This window comes from Nematolebias whitei, chromosome 21 (assembly GCF_014905685.2).
Source record: "Nematolebias whitei isolate Nwh7 chromosome 21, NemWhi1, whole genome shotgun sequence".
Lineage (NCBI taxonomy): Eukaryota > Metazoa > Chordata > Actinopteri > Cyprinodontiformes > Rivulidae > Nematolebias > Nematolebias whitei.
Genome location: NC_056518.1, coordinates 12,550,213 through 12,573,748, shown reverse-complemented (window position 1 = coordinate 12,573,748; position 23,536 = coordinate 12,550,213). Strand labels below are relative to the sequence as shown.

At 41.4% G+C, this 23,536-nt stretch overlaps 1 protein-coding gene across 1 annotated transcript in view; it reads left to right on the top strand.

The window, feature by feature from the left end:
* The window catches only part of plpp2a (phospholipid phosphatase 2a), a 29,279-nt gene extending 6,139 nt beyond the window's left edge, over positions 1-23,140 (top strand). The window contains exons 2-6 of the mRNA XM_037695405.1: positions 20,069-20,220; positions 20,317-20,579; positions 21,187-21,244; positions 21,956-22,132; positions 22,213-23,140. Coding sequence (XP_037551333.1) covers positions 20,069-20,220; positions 20,317-20,579; positions 21,187-21,244; positions 21,956-22,132; positions 22,213-22,365 — 803 coding nt within the window. The 3' untranslated portion in view covers positions 22,366-23,140. The remainder of the gene's footprint in view (positions 1-20,068; positions 20,221-20,316; positions 20,580-21,186; positions 21,245-21,955; positions 22,133-22,212) is intronic.
* Positions 23,141-23,536: the final 396 nt, after the last annotated feature.

The following is a 23,536-nucleotide window of genomic DNA, read 5'->3' as shown; positions in this document are numbered from 1 at the left end:
TTAGCGGAAGATTTATTGTAAAAATAACTTGGTTATATTTTTAAATCACAACATTTTAGTTTAATTTTTGCTTTTTTGCTTTTTTTACATGCACTTTAAGACAATCAATCAATCAACCTTTATTTATACAGGTAAATCCCATTGAGCCTCGAGGACTCATTTACAAGAGAGACCTGACAAAGCATGCAAAAATGGTAAAGTTCTGCATCTATTGCAGATTTCTCTTTTGATTTTCGAATACAAAAACAGATGATGGCATTCTACACCAGTGCTTTAAATAATTAGCCATTAATCTGTCCAAAAAACCCCGACCCACCCAGGCCCCAGCCTGTAGCCATCATTTCCAACCCCCATCTGACCTGACGAATTAACAGTAATTACAGGTCCAAACCCGAAAAACTAGATTTTTTTTGTTAAGCTGCTTGTATACTGATAGTTATTAAGGATTGGCAGACACACGCAGCTGAGTAAAGGGGCAGAAGTTCGGAGCTGACGGGGTGTTTGTCCGTTCATTTAATCCCTTCAGCTTCTGCTGCATTCTGCATTATTCTGATGCAATCAAAAGCCGACACAGTCCTGTGCACCTGCAGCCAAAACCCAAAGGTGCACAATGTTTTTGACCCTGTCTGCTACCAAAATGTTATGAACAGAACATCCTGATGCATGCTCAATAATCCAGGTAAAAAATCTAAAAAAGTTAAATCTGGTCCTCTGGACATTCAAAAAACAAAACAAAGCAAAACGACAACAAAAAATGTAGAAACGTTTCTTCTTTCATCCGAAAGACTTCCTCAGTCTGAGGTGCTGTTTTCAGCTCAGTCTAATAAATAGCACCTTCTCAGAGTGGATCAACCAGTTTGCTGCTGACATGATCAAGAACCATCAGCCTAACGATGGATCATTAGCACAGAACAGAACACTTTTTAATCCATCTTGCAGGAAATAATCAATAGATGCGCCTCCCATTGATTACCTCTTGGAGTGCACATGATTTAAGATGGCTGCCACAGCCAACTAAACTTGGCTCTAACAGAAAAGGGTTTGTAGGCTCAATCATCCACATAGATCAGGAAGAAGGTTAAATCATTTCATCAGGACCAGTTTCTTTAAGGGGGAAACTTTTAGTCTTCCATCCAGAAGACTTCATCAGTCTGTGGTCAGCCAACCAGATCTGTCCATAAGTAGCCTTCATTGGTGTTTCAAGCCAACCTCCTGTTGGAATCTCAGAAGCAGGTTTTTAACACATGCAAAAGAACCCATCTGTCCCAAACAAACACGGCCATGAAGGATATGTATGGGACAGATCTGGTTGGCAGGCCACAGACTGATGAAGTCTTCTGGATGGAAGACGAAATGTTTCTCCCTTTAAAGAAACTGGTCCTGATGAAATGATTTAACCTTCTTCTCTAACGGTCAGTTTTATAGACATGGACGCAAACTTTCATGTGGTCATAACTGAGAGGTACCGCTTGGTCTGGAAGGTGGAGGGTGATTCGGTCTTTATTTGTATTGTGTGCGTCAAGACTGTTTCAGAATTACAAAGATAACTCATAATAATTTTTGTACATAAAACCTTTTGAACTCAAACATCCTGTTTGCCGCTCAGTTTTCTGCAGTACGAGGCTTTTTGCTGCTCCAGTAGACCTCAAACAAAGAACAAGCAGCTGTCTTGAACTTTTCATCGACAGCATTTTGTAATTTATTTATAGCCACGTGTCAGTGGAAGACAAAGAAGCAGCACTGACCTGCTGATCAACGAGAGCAGCCCCAGCTGCCGGTTCACTGCGGGTCATGGGAGCTCGAAAATATCCAGTATCCAAACATTTCAACATTTTAGACGTTCCAGTAGGCTGAAAAATGGGACACATTTACACAAATACAAATTCTTTCATGATTCATTCCTGTCAGATGAGCTGCAGGTTACAGGAAAATCACGGTCATGAATTTTGTTACGCAATTTAAAATTCATGTACGAATCACAAGTTGTTTGCAGAGAGAGCGCAGCTGCTCCACTAAATGCTACTTTAGTGCCGTTTTAATAAAAAGTCGACGCACACCACGTTTTCAGTTTACCGTTTCATAAATACAAAACCGTCATGTAGTTCTGCTACAAATGTTGTTAACTGTTAGCTGCTTCCTGACGTAGCTGTGTGAAAATGTTGAGTGGTTTCTGTGTAAACTCTTTAACACAAGCTGTTCTGCTCAATTATCGCATCCTGTTGTTGCGCTCACCGCTACAGTCTTGGTTTTATAGGTGAAGAGTCGTTTCTGCTTTTATTAAAGGTCAAAGTTGCACAAAACCAGTTGACTCTTCACTATAAATGTGCTTCAGCTTTAAGCTTAAATCTTATTTGTCCTTCTGGACAAAGATCTTTAGTGTTCCCAGTACCTGCTGGAAAAAACTTCCCATTTTCAGTGTCCAAGCCTGAAATTCTCTAGCCATCGGTAACCGTCGAGGCCTTATTTTTGTTTTAGTTGAAATGGTTAAAGTAACTAAACCTGCCAACCTACATTCTCAAACGTGTCTGTGCTGGGACGATTGGGAAGTGAAAGGATTTTTCCACAGTGATCACCAAATTATTTTTAAGCTGTGAAACCAAACCGTGAGCAGCTGATGACGGATGGAGGCAAAGCTTTTCAACCACAGGCGTTCAAGGTTCATTATTGTCATTCGCATCACATGTGGTACATGAGGTGGAAAGAAATTGTGTACTCAAAGTCCCAGTTACACCCAATATCAAAAGTATAAAGTATGAAAATAAATGGTATACGTGGATCAAAGATGTATGCTAAACACTAATGTAATATAATACGGTATATTAAACAGCAGCTTGAACATGAGTCTGTGGTGAGCAGATGGGGATGAATGAAATCAGCAGCATGAGATGATCAGCAGCACAGATAAGTCACATCACCAATTAAAGTGGCATTACAGTGGTTTGCCTGGTTAGAGATTCATGAGTCTAACAGCCTCAGGGGAGAAGCTGTTCCTCAGTCTAGTGGTTCTACACTTAATGCTCCTCAACCTCCTTCCTGAGGGGAGCGGAACAAAAAGTGTGTGTGCTGGGGGAGTGAGGTCCTTCATGATGCAGGTGGTCCTCTTCCTGCATCTGGAGGTGTAAATGTCTGTGATAGTGGAGAGACTGACTCCAACATCTTCTGTGCAGCCTTCACCACTCTCTGCAAAGCTTTTCTTTCTGCAGCTGTGCAGCCTCCATGCCACACGTTGATGCTGGAGCACAGGATGCTCTCCACTGCACACCTGTAGAAGGAGGTGAGGACTGAGCTTCCCAGACCAGCTCGCCTCAGCCGCCTGAGGAAGTAGGTGTCCAAACTATTCTGCAAGTTTTTGAGGTTTCTCTGCTCCAACACACCTGATAACATGGTTGTTTTACTTCATGGTCTGCAGAAGCCTGTTGATCACCTTTTGACTCAAATCAGGAGTGTTCGAGCAGAGAAACTTCTAAAACGTGCAGGATAGTGGCCCTTGAGGACAAGGATTAGACTTCTCTGTTTCCTTTAAATATTGAATAACGCACGGCAAAGTTATCAGCGTTTAAAGTGGGACTAAACTTTTAAATATTTCATTGATTGATCTCTAATATACCAGAGGAAAAGTAAACAGTTTAAATTAATTTTAGCATTAAAGATCTAGGATTTCTTAAAGGAATGCATGTTGACCATTACCAGAGTTTTAAAGTATGACCATTTTGAGATGAGGGACAGTTACAGCAGTTTTGTACGTGATGTGAACAAAATCACGTGAGAAACTGATCTTGTGTGATCAGTTACTGTTCAGTTTGTGTTGGGGGATCAGTCACACCAGGTTTTGGTGAGCTTAGTCATTTTTGTGTCGGCTAAGATTGATTGGCTGTGGTGGGGTTGATCCAATTCTGGACGTACATCTAATGATTTCTTTGAGTTTCATTAAAATATGTCCGGTGGTTCACGAACATCTTGATAATACAGCAGACTTAACACATACGTGCGCGCACACAGGCAAATATATACTTAACATTTCACCTTATGACAGCAAGTGATGCAAACATTTACCAATTGTTGATCCATTACTTTTCCTGAAGATTTGCATTAAAAACTAAAAAGTCCAAAAAAACAAAAAAAAACCTCAGCAAAAAAGTAGACCCATTCCCTCCAAAGGCATTAAAACACAGTGGAATATTAAAACTTACTACCAAATAACTTTTTTGTTCTTTATGTATTTGTTGGAATTCCCCAGGAAAAATCCCCAACCTTGCAGGAAGCGATGGTCATCCTTTGCACATGTTTCTGAATACAGTGGGAGATGAACTGGTTATAAAAACATCTCTCAAACAATGACGGCCATTATGAGCAGAAATCGGAACATTTCTCTCAGAAATGGCCGCAAAGAACACTTTGTTGCTCTCGCTGTTCTTTCTGAGGTCACTTCTTGGGAATGCTGTCCAGATAAAACACAAGGCAATGAAGATTGAGAAAATGTTTCCCTTCATAAACAGAAGGACTTCCACAAGTTAAATATTTGTTTTCTGACTATCAGTTGGACGTGGATCCCTCACGTAGCTGACTGGTGTTTGTGCACACTTGGAGATCTCTCAGTCTGTTGAGCAAGAACACCTCAGACAAATATACTCGCATGTTGCCGCTGCCCATTTGTGGCTCTGTTCTTTACAAATATCTAATTTGTCCAATTTAAGGCCCCCCAGTGTGGGCCCCCAGCTTGTGCAACGTCCACTCATCTTTAGAGCCGAATAACAGGAACTGAATAACTGGAACATTTCCTGCTGGGTCAGAGGCTGAGGGGAAGCTAGGCTTGTGTCAGATCCCAAATTCCATGATGATTACTTTCTCAAAGTTAAAGTTTTGGCAGGAGATTATGAATGCGTAAAATATCCTTTCCCTCCAGTTTTATTTTGTTAATCTCTTGTGTGTCTTTTATCTGGGGACTAAAAGTCAGCAGACACATTGTTTTTGTTTTCTCCTGAGGTCAACTGAGATGAAACCATTGTTACATTGTTTGGAGTTGAAAAGACGGGCATGTAAAATATTCAAATCTGATTCTGCACTGAACTAGACGAGATATAAATACACCTTTTTACTCTGTGGAAAAACAAATCACCAGGCAAAAACTCACGCATGCAGCTCCAGCTGAGATTTGAACCAGAGCCCTTCATGCTGTGAGACGAGTGCTAACCACTGCTTTACCGTACAGCTCCAAAATAAATGTATTTAGATACAAATAAAAATAGTGAGGTAAAGACTTGTTTGATGAGATTGGCAGGTACAAGTCAGAGTTGCATTTGGCCCCAAAAAATCCTACCCGGCCCCAACCTGTAGCCATTATTTCCGAACCCCACCTGACCCGACGAATTAACAGTAATTACAGGTCCAAACCCAACACCCCCCCCCCCCCCACCCCCAACATTTTTAATTAAGCTTTGACTGCTTACTGCTTATATGCACGTGGCTTAATAAAAGGGGCAGAAGAAGTGCATTAAATCTTTGCTTCTGCCTGCATTCTGCATTATTCAGACATGGACCCCGCTCTGACATGTCGAATATTTTAGGATCTCCTGTTTGGGTGGTCAGCCGCACACGTCCACTGAGTGCAGCTGAATCTTTTTTAAATTACACCACCACCTTTTAAAGGAAAGAACAAAGATGTTTCATTTGTTTGTCTTTCTTTGCTTTTAAATTAACTTTATTCTTTCAAGGCCGGTCAGCGTGCGGTCAACTGGCTGCGTGCGGCTGGTGATTGTGTGGCAGGCAATGGTATCACATAATTGAATAGTCAGCTGCGTGCGTCCGCTGACACAATAAGAAGCCCGGCACTGGCTCGGCCTGCACAGTAAGTACATTATTATGGCCCGGCCCTAATGCGGGTCAGGCCGGGCTCTGGGTTCGGGTTAGAAATGACGGCTCTAGTAAAAGTAGCCGACATGATCTTCTTCCAAGAACATCTGAGCTCAACTTTAACTTAAAGAGCTCAAATCAGAGTCGTGTTTTTATGTCTTCTTGACCAGGTCCTTCAGGTCCAGGTCCTCAGGTCCAGGTCCTCAGGTCCAGGTCCTGAACTCGTTAGTTCAATTCAATTCAGTTTATTTATATAGTGCCAAATCACAACAAAGTTGTCTCAGGGCACTTTACAGGAACATTTACATAAAAGCCAATTAGTAAAGTTCTCTATCTAAGGAATAAATATAAAAATAACTATTATAAATGAGAACTGGTTCTTAATTGACCCACCTGGGAAACTACCGTAAAGGTTTTGGTTGTAGCCCCTCCACGCTTGAGGAAACTACCATAGTGAGGATGACTTCTGAGTCCTTCCCTAGTGAAGTGTTGAACATGTCCCAGTAGCTCAGCAGGGCAGACCTGGGACTTGTTGGAGAGAGATTCTCACAGCTGACTTGGGAACATCTCTACATCCCCACTGGATGAACTGGGCACAGCAGGGCCAGCTGTTGACCTTGTGACCCGGGCTCAGATAAGCAGAGGATGAACTGATGGATGGACGTGTTAAAAAGATCTTAACGTTTGGGCAGATGTCTTCAGGAAACATTTAAAATGTAAAAACACAAACGTGTGAATGCTGAGTCAGCGTTCAGTGTTTTCTGGATCGATGTTTGTATTCAAACTCTTTCAGCATACTAAAGTTCAGCTCAATCTGGAATAGTGAGCGTGGACTTGATTTTTGTAACTTTAGAAAGGCCAAACAGGAGATGTATGGATGTAGTTGGAGAGGACATGGAGGTAGCTGGAGTGAGGACAGAGGATGCAGAGGAGTGAGATGGAGGAGGATGACTCGTTGTTGAGACCCCTGAAAAGGAAAAAGCTGAAAGATGTCCAAGGATATAACTTGAGTTTAGGATAATTTTCAGTTGAAATAAAATTTCTCATTGAAATGGATCAAAATCACTTCAGTAAAACATTCGATTCAAATCTGCATGCTTCAACATTATTCAGATTTTTGAACTTTTAGCTACTTTTCTCCTTTTCGCATTTGTTTTGCTACTTAGCAACTGTTTTCATACTTTTTACCTTCTAGTTTGCTAGTTTTAGCTTCTAGCTACTGTTCCGATCTTTGTTTTTTTTTAAGTGGTTTTGCTTATTTTTCCTGTTATGCTCAGTTCAGTTGATCTGCTTGTTTTTACTTTAACTCTTTTTTTTAGCTTTTTAGCAAATTTCCATGTTAAGTCATTCAGCTGCACAAAGTATTCCCACAGAATATTCACAGACGATGCATTTTTTAATTGACCTTTAACCAGAAAAATCCCGTTTGACTCCGTTTTTCAAGTGGGGCCTGGGCCTAAAGGCAGCCTAAACATGTAACAGTAACTAATTCGATCTCATTAAAACTTTATTTAGGGTAAATTCTTCGAGTTAATTTAGGGAATGAATCCATCTTCCCCCTCCTTGACCTGTGGCAACACAGGCCTTTAAAAACATACCAGTGTCTCTGTAATAACAGAGCAGATAAAAACAGAGTTCTTCTCAAATAACAGAAACTCTCCATGGACTGTGGTCCCAGAAACTGATACGATGGAGGATTAACTTCCTCAGAGTTTAGTTTAAATAAGCTTAGTGCTGGTTGAGATGCGTGTCCACTCGTCTTCACCCGGGCAGCGTGCAGCCCCTGGAGACTCGTGTCAACAAGCAGTCTCTTATCTAAATGTTGTCCCTGCACCCTGCAGAACAAACGGTGGTCGGCCTAAACTTCAAAGTGGACTGAGAGCACGCTTGACCCGCTGGGAAAAATAAACTCAAAGACGTGGAAAAGGGAGGACTTCCTTTTTCTTTAATGAGGAAACTTGACCCAATCAAAGGACATTAATAACACTGTGAGACGCTGACATGAGTTTGTTTGACTTCCTCTGGAACCAGAGAAATGCACTGCAGGCTCTCATCACAGATTGTGGACAGAATGACATTTAAAAGCTCAACAGTGGTGTTTTTTCATTCATTCAACCTTTATTCATTCAGGTTGGTCTCACTGAGCCTCGAGGACTCATTTGCAAGAGAGACCTGTATGTTGGAGCCTAAATGCAGTTTCTAATGGTTAACAAATGTACAGTTTTGAGTTCATAGGTGATACACGGAGATCAATTTAAAATGATAAAGGTGTAGGTGTGATATTTAGTTTAATTTTGTAATAAAGTGATTAAATGTAAGATTTATTAGAAATTTAATTTGTATTATTTCCAGTGGCACTGTAAAATTAGGCGTTTTGTTGATTACCTGTATTGACAGGCTGTCGGCGGTCAGGTGAAGCAGAGTGGAGCCACAGTTTTTTTTTTTGTTTTTTTTTAGGCCCGAGCAGTGAAGCGCTGCGAAGGTAATCACTCTTGGTTTTTTGGGGGTTTTTTTTTACCTCTCTGGTTCCTTTTCTTTAATTTTGTACAAGTTTTGATTTTTCAACAGAAGTGTTCGACTTCACTAAGGACTCCGTGGAGTTGTTTTTTTTTTTTTTATACATGGTGACACCTCAGAGCGTCAAGGTAGAGCAGGGCTATTCAACTAAACTGCTCAGGGCCCAGACATCCAGCAATTTAAAGTCATTATGTAAATAAACCAAAGTTGACAATGATCTGTTACCTAAATTTATTTTATTGCATTGAATCATAAATGCAATAAACGGAACCCAAACCCAGAATCACCCCACATTAAAAAAAAAAAAAATTAGGAAGTGGGCTGGATTGAAGTCCAGCCTGCGGGCCGCCATTTCAATAGCCCTGATCTAGTAGCTTCAATCAGTGGAAACCTACAAGTAGTTTATTGTGACATTTTGTTATTTATAAGGCGTCCATGACACATCTCAACTCTGTCCTGTTCTCAGCGTCACTGCTCCTGAAACACCATCAGCACTTTGTAGGGTTCTTGTTCAAGTTCTACTGATTTTTTCTGTGTAGCACAAAAGACAAAATATCTCATAAACCACTGCAGCTCAGCTATGTTTACATGCGCAAAATTCTTTGATAGGATTGAAATGAATGTATTCAGAATAAATAATCCGAATGTATTGTTTACATGGGTACAACCCTTGAATCATGACGAGTGTTTACATGTAGTGGGCTTTTATTCAGAAAAGAAGTACTGACATGTGCAGAGTGGTAAACTTTTATTAAAAAAAACAAAACACGGAAGTAGTACAGGTCCTTGTCAAAAAATTTGCATATTGTGATAAAGGTCATTATTTTCCATAATGTAATGATAAAAATGAAACTTTCATATATTTCAGATTCATTGCACACCAACTGAAATATTTCAGGTCTTTAATTGTTTTAATACTGATGATTATGGCATACAGCTCATGAAAACCCAAAATGCCTGTCCCAAAAAATTAGCATATCATGAAAAGGTTCTCTAAACAAGCTATTAACCTAACCATCTGAATCAACGACGTAACTCTAAACACCTGCAAAAGATTCCTGAGGCTTTTAAAAACTCCCAGCCTTGTTCATTACTCAAAACCACAATCATGGGTAAGACTGCCGACCTGACTGCTGTCCAGAAGGCCATCATTGACACCCTCAAGCAAGAGGGTAAGACACAGAAAGAAATTGCTGAACTAATAGGCTGTTCCCAGAGTGCTGTATCAAGGCACCTCAGTGGGAAGTCTGTGGGAAAAGTGTGGCAGAAAACGCTGCGCAACGAGAAGAGGTGACCGGACCCTGAGGAGGATTGTGGAGAAGGGCCGATTCCAGACCTTGGGGGACCTGCGGAAGCAGTGGACTGAGTCTGGAGTAGAAACATCCAGAGCCACCGTGCACATGCGTGTGCAGGAAATGGGCTACAGGTGCCGCATTCCCCAGGTCAAGCCACTTTTGAACAAGAGACTGCGTCAGAAGCATCTCACCTGGGACTGCTGCTGAGTGGTCCAAAGTTATGTTCTCTGATTACAGTAAATTTTGCATTTGCTTTGGAAATCAAGGTCCCAGAGTCTGGAGGAAGAGAGGAGACACAGAACTCACATTGCTTGAGGTCCATTGCCAAGTTTCCACAGTCACTGGGGTGCTATGTCAGCTGCTGGTGTTGGTCCACTGTGTTTTATCAAGGGCAGGGTCAATGCAGCTAGCTATCAGGAGATTTTGGAGCACTTCATGCTTCCATCTGCTGAAAAGCTTTATGGAGATGAAGATTTCATTTTTCAGCACGACCTGGCACCTGCTCACAGTGCCAAAACCACTGGTAAATGGTTTACTGACCATGGTATTACTGTGCTCAATTGGCCTGCCAACTCTCCTGACCTGAACCCCATAGAGAACCTGTGGGATATTGTGAAGAGAAAGTTGAGAGACGCAAGACCCAACACTCTGGATGAGCTTAAGGCCGCTATCGAAGCATCCTGGGCCTCCATAACACCTCAGCAGTGCCACAGGCTGATTGCCTCCACGCCACATTGAAGCAGTCATTCATGCAAAAGGATTCCCGACCAAGTATTGAGTGCATAACTGAACATGATTATTTGAAGGTTGGTGTTTTTTGTATTAAAAACACTTGTCTTTCATTGGTAGGATGAAATATGCTATTTTTTTGGGACAGGCATTTTGGGTTTTCATGAGCTGTATGCCATAATCATCAGTATTAAAACAATTAAAGACCTGAAATATTTCAGTTGGTGTGCAATGAATCTGAAATATATGAAAGTTTCATTTTTATCATTACATTATGGAAAATAATGATCTTTATCACAATATGCTAATTTTTTGAGAAGGACCTGTAGTTCTACTTCCAGTTTACTTCTGGGATGAACATAAACAAACCTGAGTGCCTAAAATGGACCCGCGCCAGGTTTTAATGATGATGATGTTGCTGCACTCCCTGGCTGAGCTACAGGTGATACAGATCATTTTGATCTCTTTCAAAGTTTCTAGTAGAAATCTTGTATCGCCAATCAACTAATTTTGCTTCTCCGACATGCTAATATTAGCATTTGCCAGGCGCAAATATGTGAGATACATAGGTCGCACATATGCAGTTAGGTCAGTTTTCCATGATCGGAATAAAATGATCAGATTTAAGTGTTTACATGCGCACCGTTCAGATTATGAATTGGCATAAACCACCCGTCTCATTTGGATTACAAATTAATTTGGATCGAGCTGAATCAACAAAGAATAAACCGAATAGGGCGTTTACATGATCCATTTTTATTCCAAATGGCCGTTTAATCAGATTATTTATGTCCATATAAACATGGCTAACAATCAATGGATGCACCTCTGTAACTGTTAAACTTTTTACGGTGAACCTGTTCAAGATGATCTCTACAGCTAATCAACTTTAGCTAACACTACAGCAGGTATGCCCACACCATTCCAGCATTCGAGCTACTTTTAAAATTATCAATCCAACTGATCTACAAACCGGATTCCAAAAAAGTTGGGACACTAAACAAATCGTGAATAAAAACTGAATGCAATGATGTGGAGATGGCAAATGTCAATATTTTATTCATAATATAACATAGATGACAGATCAAAAGTTTAATCTGAGTAAATGTAACATTTTAAAGGAAAACTGTTGATTCAAAATTTCACAGTGTCAACAAATCCCAAAAAAGTTGGGACAAGTAGCAATAAGTGGCTGGCAAAAGGAAATTGAGCATATAACGAACAGCTGGAAGACCAATTAACACTAATTAGGTCAACTGACAACATGATTGGGTATAAAAAGAGCTTCTCAGAGTGTCAGTGTCTCTCAGAAGCCAAGATGGTAAGAGGATCACCAATTCCAGCGTTGTTGCACAGAAAGATAGTGCAGCAATACCAGAATGGTGTTACCCAGCGTAAAATAGCAGACTTTTAAGTTATCATCATACCATACCATACCACTTTATTTATAAAGCACTTAAAACAGCAACAAGGCCAACCAAAGTGCTGTACAGACAAAACAGGTAACACACAAAGCAAAACACAAAATGAGGTAAATCAGAATATAGACAAAACGATGCAGATGACGACAAACCAGTGTGGAGCATACAGGATCAAAACACAGATCATCTTGTGTTGAAAGCTACTGAATAGTAGTGAGTTTTTAAACGGGACTTGAAAACTGAGAGGGAGGGGGCCTGTCTGACAAGCAGAGGTAACTCGTTCCAAAGTCTTGGTCCTGCTACAGAGAAGGCCCTGTCCCCTCTGCGCTTAAGATGAGTTCCTGGAACTGTGAGGAGCAACTGGTCCACTGACCTCAGGGAGCGTGGTGGGACATACGGTTGTAGCAAATCGGAGAGATGGGGGGGTGACACTGTTCAGTGATTTGTAGACATACAGGAGTATTTTGAACTGGATTCGAAAGTGAACCGGTAACCAGTGCAGTGAGGCCAAAACTGGTGTAATGTGCTCTCTTTTGCCTGTACTGGTTAAAAATCGGGCTGCTTCATTCTGGACCAGTTGTAGTCGTGCAATGGAGGTCTGACTGATACCAAACAGGAGCGAATTGCAGTAATCAAGCCTAGATGTAATGAATGCATGTATTACTGTCTCCAGGTTATTTTTGGACAATATGGGCTTCAGTTTAGACAGCCGCCTCAGTTGGAAGAAACATGATTTAACAATCATGTTTACATGATTAAGTTTCAAGGAAGGGTCATCAACCGTGCATAACATCATCAAAAGATTCAGAGAATCTGGAATAATCGCTGTGCGTAAGGGTCAAGGCCGTAAAACTACTGGTTGCTCGTGATCTCCGGGCCCTTAGTCACTGCACCTCAAACAGGAATGCCACTGTCAAGGAAATAACAGAATGGGCTCAGAAATACTTCCAGAAAGCATTGTCAGTGAACACAATCCACCGTGCCATCCGCCGTTGCCAGCTGAAACTCTACAGTGCAAAGAGGAAGCCATTTCTAAGCAAGCTCCACAAGCTCAGATGTTTGCACTGGGCCAGGGGTCATTTAAAATGGAGTGTGGCAAAATGGAAGACTGTTCTGTGGTCAGATGAGTCACGATTTGAAGTTGTTTATGGAATACTGGGACGCCATGTCATCCGGACCAGAGAGGACAAGGATAGCCCAAGTTGTTATCAACGCTCCGTTCAGAAGCCTGCATCACTGATGGCATGGGGTTGCATGAGCGCTTGTGGCATGGGCAGCTTGCATGTCTGGAAAGGCACCATTAATGCAGAGAACTATGTTCAGGTTCTAGAACAACATATGCTCCCATCTAGACGTCATCTCTTTCAGGGAAGACCCTGCATTTTTCAACACGATAATGCCAGACCACATTCTGCAGCAATCACAACATCATGGCTACGTAGGAGAAGGATCCGGGTACTGAAATGGCCAGCCTGCAGTCCAGATCTTTCACCTATAGAGAACATTTGGCGCATCATAAAGAGGAAGGTGCGACAAAGAAGGCCCAAGACGATTGAACAGTTAGAGGCCTGTATTAGACATGAATGGGAGAGCATTCCTATTTCTAAACTTGAGAAACTGGTCTCCTCTGTCCCCAGACGTCTGAGTGTTGTAAGAAGGGGGGATGCCACACAGTGGTAAAAATGGACTTGTCTCAACTTTTTTTGGATTTGTTGACACCATGAAATTTGGAAACAGATTTTTCCCTTAAAATGATACATTCTCTCAGTTTAAACTTTTTGATCTGTGATTTGTGTTCTATTCTGAATAAAATATTAGATGTTGGCACCTCCACATCATTGCATTCAGTTTTTATTCACAATTTGTTTAGTGTCCCAACTTTTTTGGAATCAGGTTTGTACTTGCGTACTATAAAAATACGAAACATACTTATTTCAATTTCAATTCATTTTATTTATATAGCGCCATATCACAACAAAGTTGTCTCAGGGCACTTGACAGGAACATTCACATACATAGAAAAGCCGATTATTAAAGTTCTCTAAGGAATTTATAAACTTATTTAGATATGTGTAACAGGTCTCAGGTGTGCAGCCTGTCACGAGATTTAATTTGTTCTGTAAAGAACAGCGGAAATGATTAGGGTGGCAACAAGTGGTCTGCTTCCTGCTTTGCTCAAGCCAGTCTGAGCGAAGATTGCGTCGACCACACCAACTGGCATAGACGTGATACCCCCTAGTGGCATTATTTGTAAGTAACCCATGAGTAATGTAATGCTGCACATATTTCTGGAAAGCCCAAAATTGCTGTTTATGCTGTACATACAGCTGAATTAAATAAGGAGGTCATTAACAGGACTTTGGAGAACTTGACTCCACTGAGAAGCCAATTCAGTCATATGATTCAGCTGTGTGGCATCAGAGATGCATCTAAAAGTTGCAGGACTCCGGCCCTCGAGGACTGGAGTTTGACACCTCTGAATAGGGTGTGTCCAATAATACATTAACTGGAACAAAGTTAACTAGATTAACAGGTGGAGCCACAATATCCTCAGACAGTACAATGTCATTTACAAAATCTTGCAATGCTAACAATCCACCCATACCCCTGTCCTCAGCTTCTAATAACTTCTTACTGTACATGAAGGCATGAATGAACTCAAAGCATCCTTCTGCATCCTCACTGCACAGCTCTGAGTCTTTGTTTGGAACTGAACCAATATTGACAGCAACCTGGAAAAGTTTTTCAGGTGACAGATTCAGCAGGCTTTTCCTGATGTCCCACACCAGGCTCTCTCTCTCTCGCTGTCAGCCATGATAACACTTTTCCTAGTGTCCCAATAAAACACTCTTTGGATCACCTCAGCTCTCTATGGAATTCAGTTCAGTCCCAGCAGCTCATCTCCTAGGTCATGGCACCAAGCTCTCATCCACAGTTACAGGTAGGTTTTGGGACCAGCTTCCATGAAGGTGAAGAGCTTCTCCCCGTATGGGCCACCAAGAATTTTCAAGGCCAGTCAGCGTGTGGTCAAATATCCCCGTGTGGCTGGTGATTGTATGGCAAGAAGAGGTGCACTGATAAATAGGCTGGCCGATTTATCGGCCCAGATTTTCTTAATTTTGGGAAATCGGAAATTAGCCGATACTTGCATGAGAAACAGATTTTACCGATATTTTTAGTGTTAACAACAATTGTCTAAACTTCATTTATATTTCAGAGCACTACCTCATGGCCAGTTAAAACAAGTTTGTATTGTTTCTAAGATATTATTCAAGGGTATGCTTTTCAATAAAATTGGAAAATTGAAGGCCATCGTGACCTTAGAACACCTGACCGTGTCGCTTATAAAACAAAATCGGATTCGGCAGGTCAGACATTTTAGAAATCTGTGATCGGCCAGAAAACTGCAATCGGTGCACCCCTCATGGCAAGCCATGTTGCTATATGGTTGGATTGTATGGCAATCCATGTTGCCATATAATTGAATCATGAGTCGCGCACATCCGCTGACTCAATCAAAAGCCTGGCCCGCACATTATGACCCAGCCCTAATCCGGGCCGGGCTGGGTTCGAGTTAGAAATGACAGCTCCATTTAAACAGGTCAGGTGTGTTGAAGCTGGGGAGCCTCTGCAGGATAGTGACCAGGACTGAGGACCACGGCTCGGCACCCTGTGGTCTGTGGTCAAGTTCAAATAAAAGAACGTCATAATGAAAATAGACTCATTTCAAAATTCACAGTGAAAACTTTTGATTCAGTGGTATAACTTTTTTTTTTTTTTAATATTTGATTTCTTTTAGAAATCATTCAAAAACAAAGTTTAAATCTAAGATTTGTTTTGTTAAAGAAGCAGATTAACTTGTATTCTGCATCTTAATCTACTTTAACTGTAAGAGGTCTCGAGGATTTAAAAAGAGAACGCAGAGTTTAACATAACTTTTTATCTCAGGGAAAACAATATATATATATTTAATTTTTAAGCAAGAAACAGAAAATGAAACTTTACCACAAACCGACAAGCAGAAAGTCTCACTTTTAAAGCATACTTTTCTAACCACAACTCGTGTGATTCAAGCTTCTCCTTTCTACATTTCTTTGGTTTTAGTTCTGCTCTGTCAAGACCCACTTAAAAGAAGTAAAGTGTATTTAAATCTGTTGTTCTTGTGTTAACCAGTTAACCTCCAGCTCCTGATTAAACAAACCCCTCCATCCAGTCTTAGTTTCAGCAGGAAGTGCTTAAAAACAGGAACACCGTTTAAAGGTTGCAGGAAGTTTCTGACATTATTCCTGTAGATTCGATTGTTTCACTCGGATTTAAAGGTTCATTTTGTTTTTCTGAGGAAAAAGCTATTTGGACCTGGTGTTTTCTCTCTGGAATAATAAAAATCCACAAGTCTCTTCAAAGGTCAACGGTGTTTTATTACTTCAGGGAGTGTGTGTGTGTGTGTGTTTGTATTGTGTTGTGTTGTAAGGCCATTTTTTCCAACATACTACATTATGTGGACCAACTGCTACGGCCCAAAACCCGTAAGAAGTGCTGTTGGTGGGTTAGGTTTAGGGTTGGGCTATAGCAGGGGTAGGGAACCTTTTTGGCTGAGAGAGCCATGAACGCCACCTATTTTAAAATTTAATTCCGTGAGAGCTATACAATATGTTTAAAACTAAATACAAGTAAATGTGTGCATTTTTTGTAAGACCAACACTTTTAAAGTACAATAAGTCTATGAATTATTTTTAATAGTGTTATGCTGTTGCTAACTGATGAATAAAGTACTTCTTACCATTAATGCAACTTCTGGTGCTGCATGGTATTGTAGTCTGGTTGGTACGTAGTGAGGTTAAGCTTCATGCAGGCATTGAGACTTCCATCTGTTAAACGTGATCGTAGGTTGGTCTTAATGTTCTTTAGATGTGAGAAAGACTGCTCACATGCATACGTAGAGACAAACATTGTCAGTACAGTCTGATGGGTTACATTACAATCGTGAACAGTTCTTGCTGACGGAGGCATGTCTTTTATTTGTTTATCTTGTCTTTATCCGTAAAGTCATCAAAAAGTTAATTGGCAACATAAATCATGAATGTTTTGGCATACTCACCATCTGTGAATGGCTTTCCATTTCTTACAATTGCTAAAGCACCAGCAAAGCTAGTCGAATTCCAGTCACCTTGTTGGGTCCAAACACGGAGTTGCTGCTGACTAGCTTGCACTCTGCACAGTAGCTCTTCACAGGCTTTCTTCCTGCTGTCCCCCGCAGGACATTTCGATGCAAATGTAGTATGGCTTGTCTCCAAGTGCCGCCTTATATTTGACCGTTTCATCGATGCATTTTTATCATTGCATATTAGACGCACTGCAGAACCTGCTCTCTCCACAAAAGCAACTTCTTCGGTCCATTCCTGATGAAAAGTACGATACTCCATCTCTTTCTTTTAGCCATCTTCTTCGATACGGGTTTCTACAACTAGCTCGTTGTTAGGGGGGAAATTTACTTCCTGGTCACGTCACCAGTGTACGTTACGCATTATCCGATTGGCTCCAGCCACCCATGGACAGCTGTGATTGGCTCCAGCCACCTGCAACCATGTTTTATATATATATATATTTTTTTTTGTTTGTTTGTTTTTATTAAAGATTTGTCTGCGAGCCAGATGCAGCCATCAAAAGAGCCACATCTGGCTCGCGAGCCATACATTCCCGACCCCTGGGCTATAGCTTCTACAGTCTGCGTTCAACATCATCCAGTCAGATTTGTTCTGTACTTGAGCTAAATGCTGATAAAACCAAAGGGATGTTTTCAAACAGGAAGTCTGTCCCAGCAGTTCTTCCTTCTATTTTATCCTCAAATGGTGTTCTTATTGAGTTTGTTGATTCTTATAAATACTTGGATAACTTGGTCGATTCACATCTCTCTCTTAAGCCTCATGTTGAAAACTTGGTAAAGAAACTGAAAGTTAAACTGGGTTTCTTTTTCAGAAACGGATCCTGTCTAACTCTGAATTCTAGAAAACGCCTTGTAACTGTGACTTTCCTTCCCTCCATTGATTCCGGTGACATTATTTACATGAACGCTCCTACAAGAACCCTGCAGATGTTGGACGCTGTCTATCATGGTGCACTAAGATTCATAACTGGCTACTGTAAACCATTACACCCAGTATTCACTGGTTAACTGGACATCATTAACTTCACACAGACTCTCTCACTGGTACATTTTCATCTTTAAATCACTTCTTGGTCTGTTGCCTTCATACATCTCCTCCTACATGTCTCTGCGTGAGTGCAGCTACAGCGTGCGCTCTCAGGACATTATTACCTGCAGTGTTCCCTCAGTGAGGACTGAACTAGACAAAAGGACCTTCTCCTACTCTGCTCCTGTTTCCTGGAACATCTTGCAAAAAGATCTGAAGCTCTCGACCTTGACCTCTCAAGTGGCTTCAAACATCTGTTAAGTTCCTGGTAAAAACCAACGCAGACATGTTCCTGTTTTTAGTTTTTTACATCACTTCATAACATAGCTGTTTTTTATTTTGTTTTATATCCTTTATTTACTTTTCATTTTATATTCTTTTATATGATTGTTTATTTTCTGTATCTCATCTGTTATTTGTCTAAATCAGGTCTCTCTTGTAACTGAGTCCTTGAGGCTCATTGAGACCAACCTGTATAAATTAAGGTTGAATGAGTGAAAAATGAATGGAAGTCGGTGCAAAGTCCCTGTAAAGATAGAAAGTAACTTTTGTGCGTGTGTTGAGCTCAGCTCCCACGTCCTTCACAGAATAAACACTGCCCTGAGGTCAGAGGTCACAACTGTGTTTCCATGGTGACGAGCAGTTCCTTTTCTAAAGGGTAACTGTGACACTTGGAGGTGAATCTGCTGTTGATGGTTCGGTCACTTGGCAGAGCTGCGTGTTTGGCACCAGGCTGAAAACTTGAAGTTGTTGTGTTAGCTGTTTCCTGAGCTGTGGCGAGGGTCACCTGCTGGGCTCTCTGCTTCTTATCACGGGACATATTGTTGATCAACTGCTGTGTGTTGCTCCTGTGGGCATGTGTTAACATTTGTTCCTGCAGAAAGTTATTTCAGTCCTTTGGAATGTTGTGTGTGGAAAGTGATCATTATTTCTCTGATTCAGTGCTTTGGTGTTTTGATGATTCTCCCTTTCATAATTTAAACCACTGCTGCTCTTTCCTCAATGTTCACGCAGCTGAGTCATTCCAAGAAAACGCATAAAATATGTTTCACAATCACCAGATTTATATTCTCTTTTTTTTTTTTTTTTAACAAGAGTACCGTAATTGTGTCTTAACTTTTGATCAAGATGAATCTTTGATTTGATCGTGTTGTGGACATTGTCACATTAACACAGTGAAGTCTGTCAGATGCTCTGATCTGACGTTGCGTTGCTTCACCCTCTGTTAAATCTTCTGCTGAAGCTGCAGTTTTATAACTTCAGTTGGATCTTTGAATATTTGCATTTGATCCTGGATTTGTTTCTGAGAACTGTAATTATTTGGACTTTAGATTTCTTTTTCTCTCTTGTTTAGTGTCTTAAGATGGATTTTGCTGTGAATTACTGCAATAAAGGGAAAGTCTTAGCATTCCTTTTAAACAATGGTTCCCAACACTAGTCCCTGAGGAACACCATCCTGCATGTTTTAGTGTTTCTGCTCCAACACACCTAATTCAGTGATTTACCTATTTTTTGGATTTAAGCGAAACAAAACAGTTGAACTTTATTCAACTCGCTCACAATAACTCAGCATTGTTCAGTTGTAACACATCGGTTCGCGGTCAGTAAGCACAACCAGAATTGATGCTTAAGGCTGTTGATTTTCTCAAATATGAAAATGATTTTTAGTGTGCCTTATAGTCCAAAAAATATGGTAATTCAAGTTCTGCAGAAGCTTGTTAATTGCTCATTCAATCAGATTAAGGGTGTCGAAGCAGGGAAATGACTAAAACATGCAGGATGGTGTTCCACAAGGACTAGGGTTGGGAACCACCGTTTTAAGGAATGCGTATCACCTGCTGCCTTTCATGTCATAGTTTCAGACTATCATACCATCTTGAATTAGATTGTCTCCAAAAGTTAATTGATTATATTTATACATTAGTTTTTTTCCCTGATAGGTTTTCAATCTGACTGGTGGTTCATGAGATAAATTGCTAAAAAAAAGAGGCATTAAAATATTCACTTTTTATAGAGATCAGTGATTGTGTTATTAAAGTGTCTTTTTGTTTTTCTTTGCTTCCAGCGGCGCTGCCTTCAGCCATCCTCACGCTGAGGTTTAAACCTCATCACCGAGGAATCTACTGCAACGATGAGAGCATCAAGTATCCCTACAGGAGAGACACCATCTCTCATGGCACCATGGCTGCGGTCACCATCACCTGCTCTTTAGTCATCGTGAGTTCAGCTGTTTCTGTGGGACGAGTGACAAAAACACATGTAACAAGTTGCTGCTGAGATCTTTTCTCGTCTAAATGACCTGCTCCTTAACAGATCACTACAGGAGAGGCCTATCTGGTGCACACAAACCGTCTGCGCTCCAACTCCACGTTCAACCAGTACCTGTGCGCGCTCTACAAGGTGGTTGGGACCTTCCTGTTCGGAGCTGCAGTTAGCACGTCGCTCACCGACTTGGCAAAGTTCACCATCGGCCGTCCTCGTCCAAATTTCTTATCCGTGTGCAACCCGATGAGCTGCAACGGATACCTGCTGGAGATCAACTGCACGGGAAAACCTCGCAACGTGACCGAGTCCAGGTGAGCTGTCGCAGCGCTCCACCTCTCCAGGGCAAAAATTAAACTTCTATCGCTAAAACACCATCATCTCTATAAAGTCTTGTTTATTTTTGTCTGTTTGTCCACTGGACAATGTCTGTGTGAATTAGTCTGTTAGCAAAATATTTCATGAACTGGGTGAATGTTAATAAAAGTTCTTGCAGTTTCTTAGTTGCATAAATCTACAGTTTGTTCTCGGTGAATCAAGAGTTTTTGCATTTTCACACATAAAGTTTGAGACAGTTTGGTTTTACTCGAGTCGTTTCATTTCCTGAACCCATCGTTTTTTGTTTTGGAGTCTGATCCCCTGTAGAAAGATAAGAGTTTATAGTTTTACTGCAATAAGAGCTTGTTGTTCTTCTTTAGGAACTTGGTTTTGCCAAAGAAACGTGAATGAGCAGCACTTCTGCCCTCTAGTGAAGTCACTTCTATAAAAATGACTTCATTAATGTTACCAAATAAAAACTGCTGTAGTCAGAAATGGTAGTTTTCTTAAAAGATGTGGCTTGCATCATAAAACTGATTTGAGTCTTAATCCAATTCTTTGTCCCTGAACACAAACCAAAAGTTTTCTGTTTGTTCTCCTCAGGTTGTCGTTTTACTCCGGCCACTCGTCCTTTGGGATGTACTGCATGCTCTTTCTGTCGGTGAGTGCTTGTTGCGTGACACTGTGGAACAGGTGTTTATGAAAAACGCACAAAAATGAGCCATAACAGGAGAAGGTGGTGAGGACGGACTTACAGCTGTGGTTTAAAAATGACGGGACCGATTTAATGTGAGAGATAACATGAGGCAATCCAAGGGATGGATGTGAACAAATATCTTACCTGCTGTAGGAAGCTCTTTGAGCAACTTTAGTTTGAAGAAAATGTTTAGTTCCGACCAGACGGATGAGGTAACAGCCGAGAGGGTCCAAAACCTAAGTGGACTGCTCAGGTCTTAAAACAATGCCTGTTTACAAAGTTTCATAGTTCACGTGAACGCCTTTTTACAAACTTTATAACCGTCGGTTTCACTAAATGAGATTATTGTTGCAGAAATGTGACATTTTTACTGGAAGCTCCCCAGGCTGCAGCAGAAGTGATACAGCTAGCTGCTGCTGCCATTTGTGCTAGCAATGATATGCTATTTTTTTGGGACAGGCATTTTGGGTTTTCATGAGCTGTATGCCATAATCATCAGTATTAAAACAATTAAAGACCTGAAATATTTCAGTTGGTGTGCAATGAATCTGAAATATATGAAAGTTTCATTTTTATCATTACATTATGGAAAATAATGACCTTTATCACAATATGCTAATTTTTTTAGAAGGACCTGTACAATTTGACAGACCTAAGTGTTTTTTCTGTCCACAGCTGTACGTCCATGCCAGAATGCAGGGTAAGTGGACCAGACTGGTTCGACCCACCATCCAGTTCTTCCTGGTGTCGTTCTCTCTGTACGTCGGCTACACTCGGGTCTCCGACTACAAGCACCACTGGAGCGACGTGCTGGTGGGCCTGCTGCAGGGAGCCCTCATCGCCGTGCTCACCGTGAGTCCAACCGTTCACGCGGCGCCGATTCAGAACTTGACTCGGCCTTTTAAAGACGTCGTCTCCCTCTCTGCTCTCAGGTTAAATACGTGTCCGATTTCTTCAAGCCGCGCCCTTTACGCAGCACGCCAGCAGAAACGGCAGAGAACGAACAGCTGGAGTGTAAACCGAGCCTGCAGCCTTCAGACGCGCAGCACGGAAACCATTACAGATGTTCCACCGCTCCTGTATGAGCTCCCAGCTGAGCCCGACTCGGCTCCGTTAAAGGACTCTGACGAATGCACAGGACGGCACAAGTGTTCCCCCGACGCACTTTCACTGCCTGGTTCCTGAAACTTGTTGGGACAGACGCTCCAAGATGATTTTATAGTGTGGGTGTGTGTTGCAAAAATGTACTGACTGTGTGTGTGTGTGTGTGTGTGATATAATGGATTTTTTAAAATGTTTTGATGAGTCCCTGTTCGAGCAGAGCTTACAGATTTGTGAAACAAACGGCGACTGCTGAAAAATTCTTTCCAGAACGTTTCTGCCCGAGTCGATAAACGGCGTCCGAACACGGCGGGCTGCGTGATTTTCCCCCGTCAGACGACTGTCGCAGCTTCTGCACGCTGGAGCTGCATGCGTCCGTCTGTGCACGACACTTTTCGTCCCTCTCTGCGTAGGTTTGTTAAAAACTCCACACGAAACTTCTGCTCAACGACTGATCTGAACGCAGAAGCTACTAACACTTATCTTTTTATAACCACTATAAAGAATTTTGTAGCATTTTAAAAATGATTAATCACGTTTGTAATTTTTGCTTGCACGTTTCATCTTGCAGACTGCAGGAGTATTTATAGAGGCGCATTACATTTGTCCCTTTTGTGCCAAGTCTTTCACAAAGTACATTCTCACAGCGACCCCCTCCCTCTTCACTGCTGCACAACCTGTTGTGAAATTGTACATACTAGTGTTGTTTTTGTTCCCAGCCTGTGTAAAGTTTTGTGCACATTCTTTATAAATGTAAGTCGGCGTGTCGAGCGTTGGTGTTTGCTTCCTTTAGCCAAAGAAAAGGGAAACAAAGGTGTACGGTGACTGACGAGTTATTTTCACAGAGCGCTCGTTGAAAACGGGCACAACACGGAGCAGGTTTGTCTGAACCTGCTGCTGCTGATGGTTGAGATTCCTCACAGCGACAGAACGTGGCCTGTTGAACCACATCACATGCACACACACACACACACACGCACACACACGCACTGGTGAAAAATGCTGTGAATGTTTGTGATCCATTTTTCTGACGTACGTTTTCAGCGCGATTCTCGTCCCGCAGTTTTCATCTATTTCAACAAATCATAAATCGAAACGTTCAGCTCTTTCAGGACAATCCTGCTGTGACTTTTGGTGCAACTTTAGCTTTTTGAA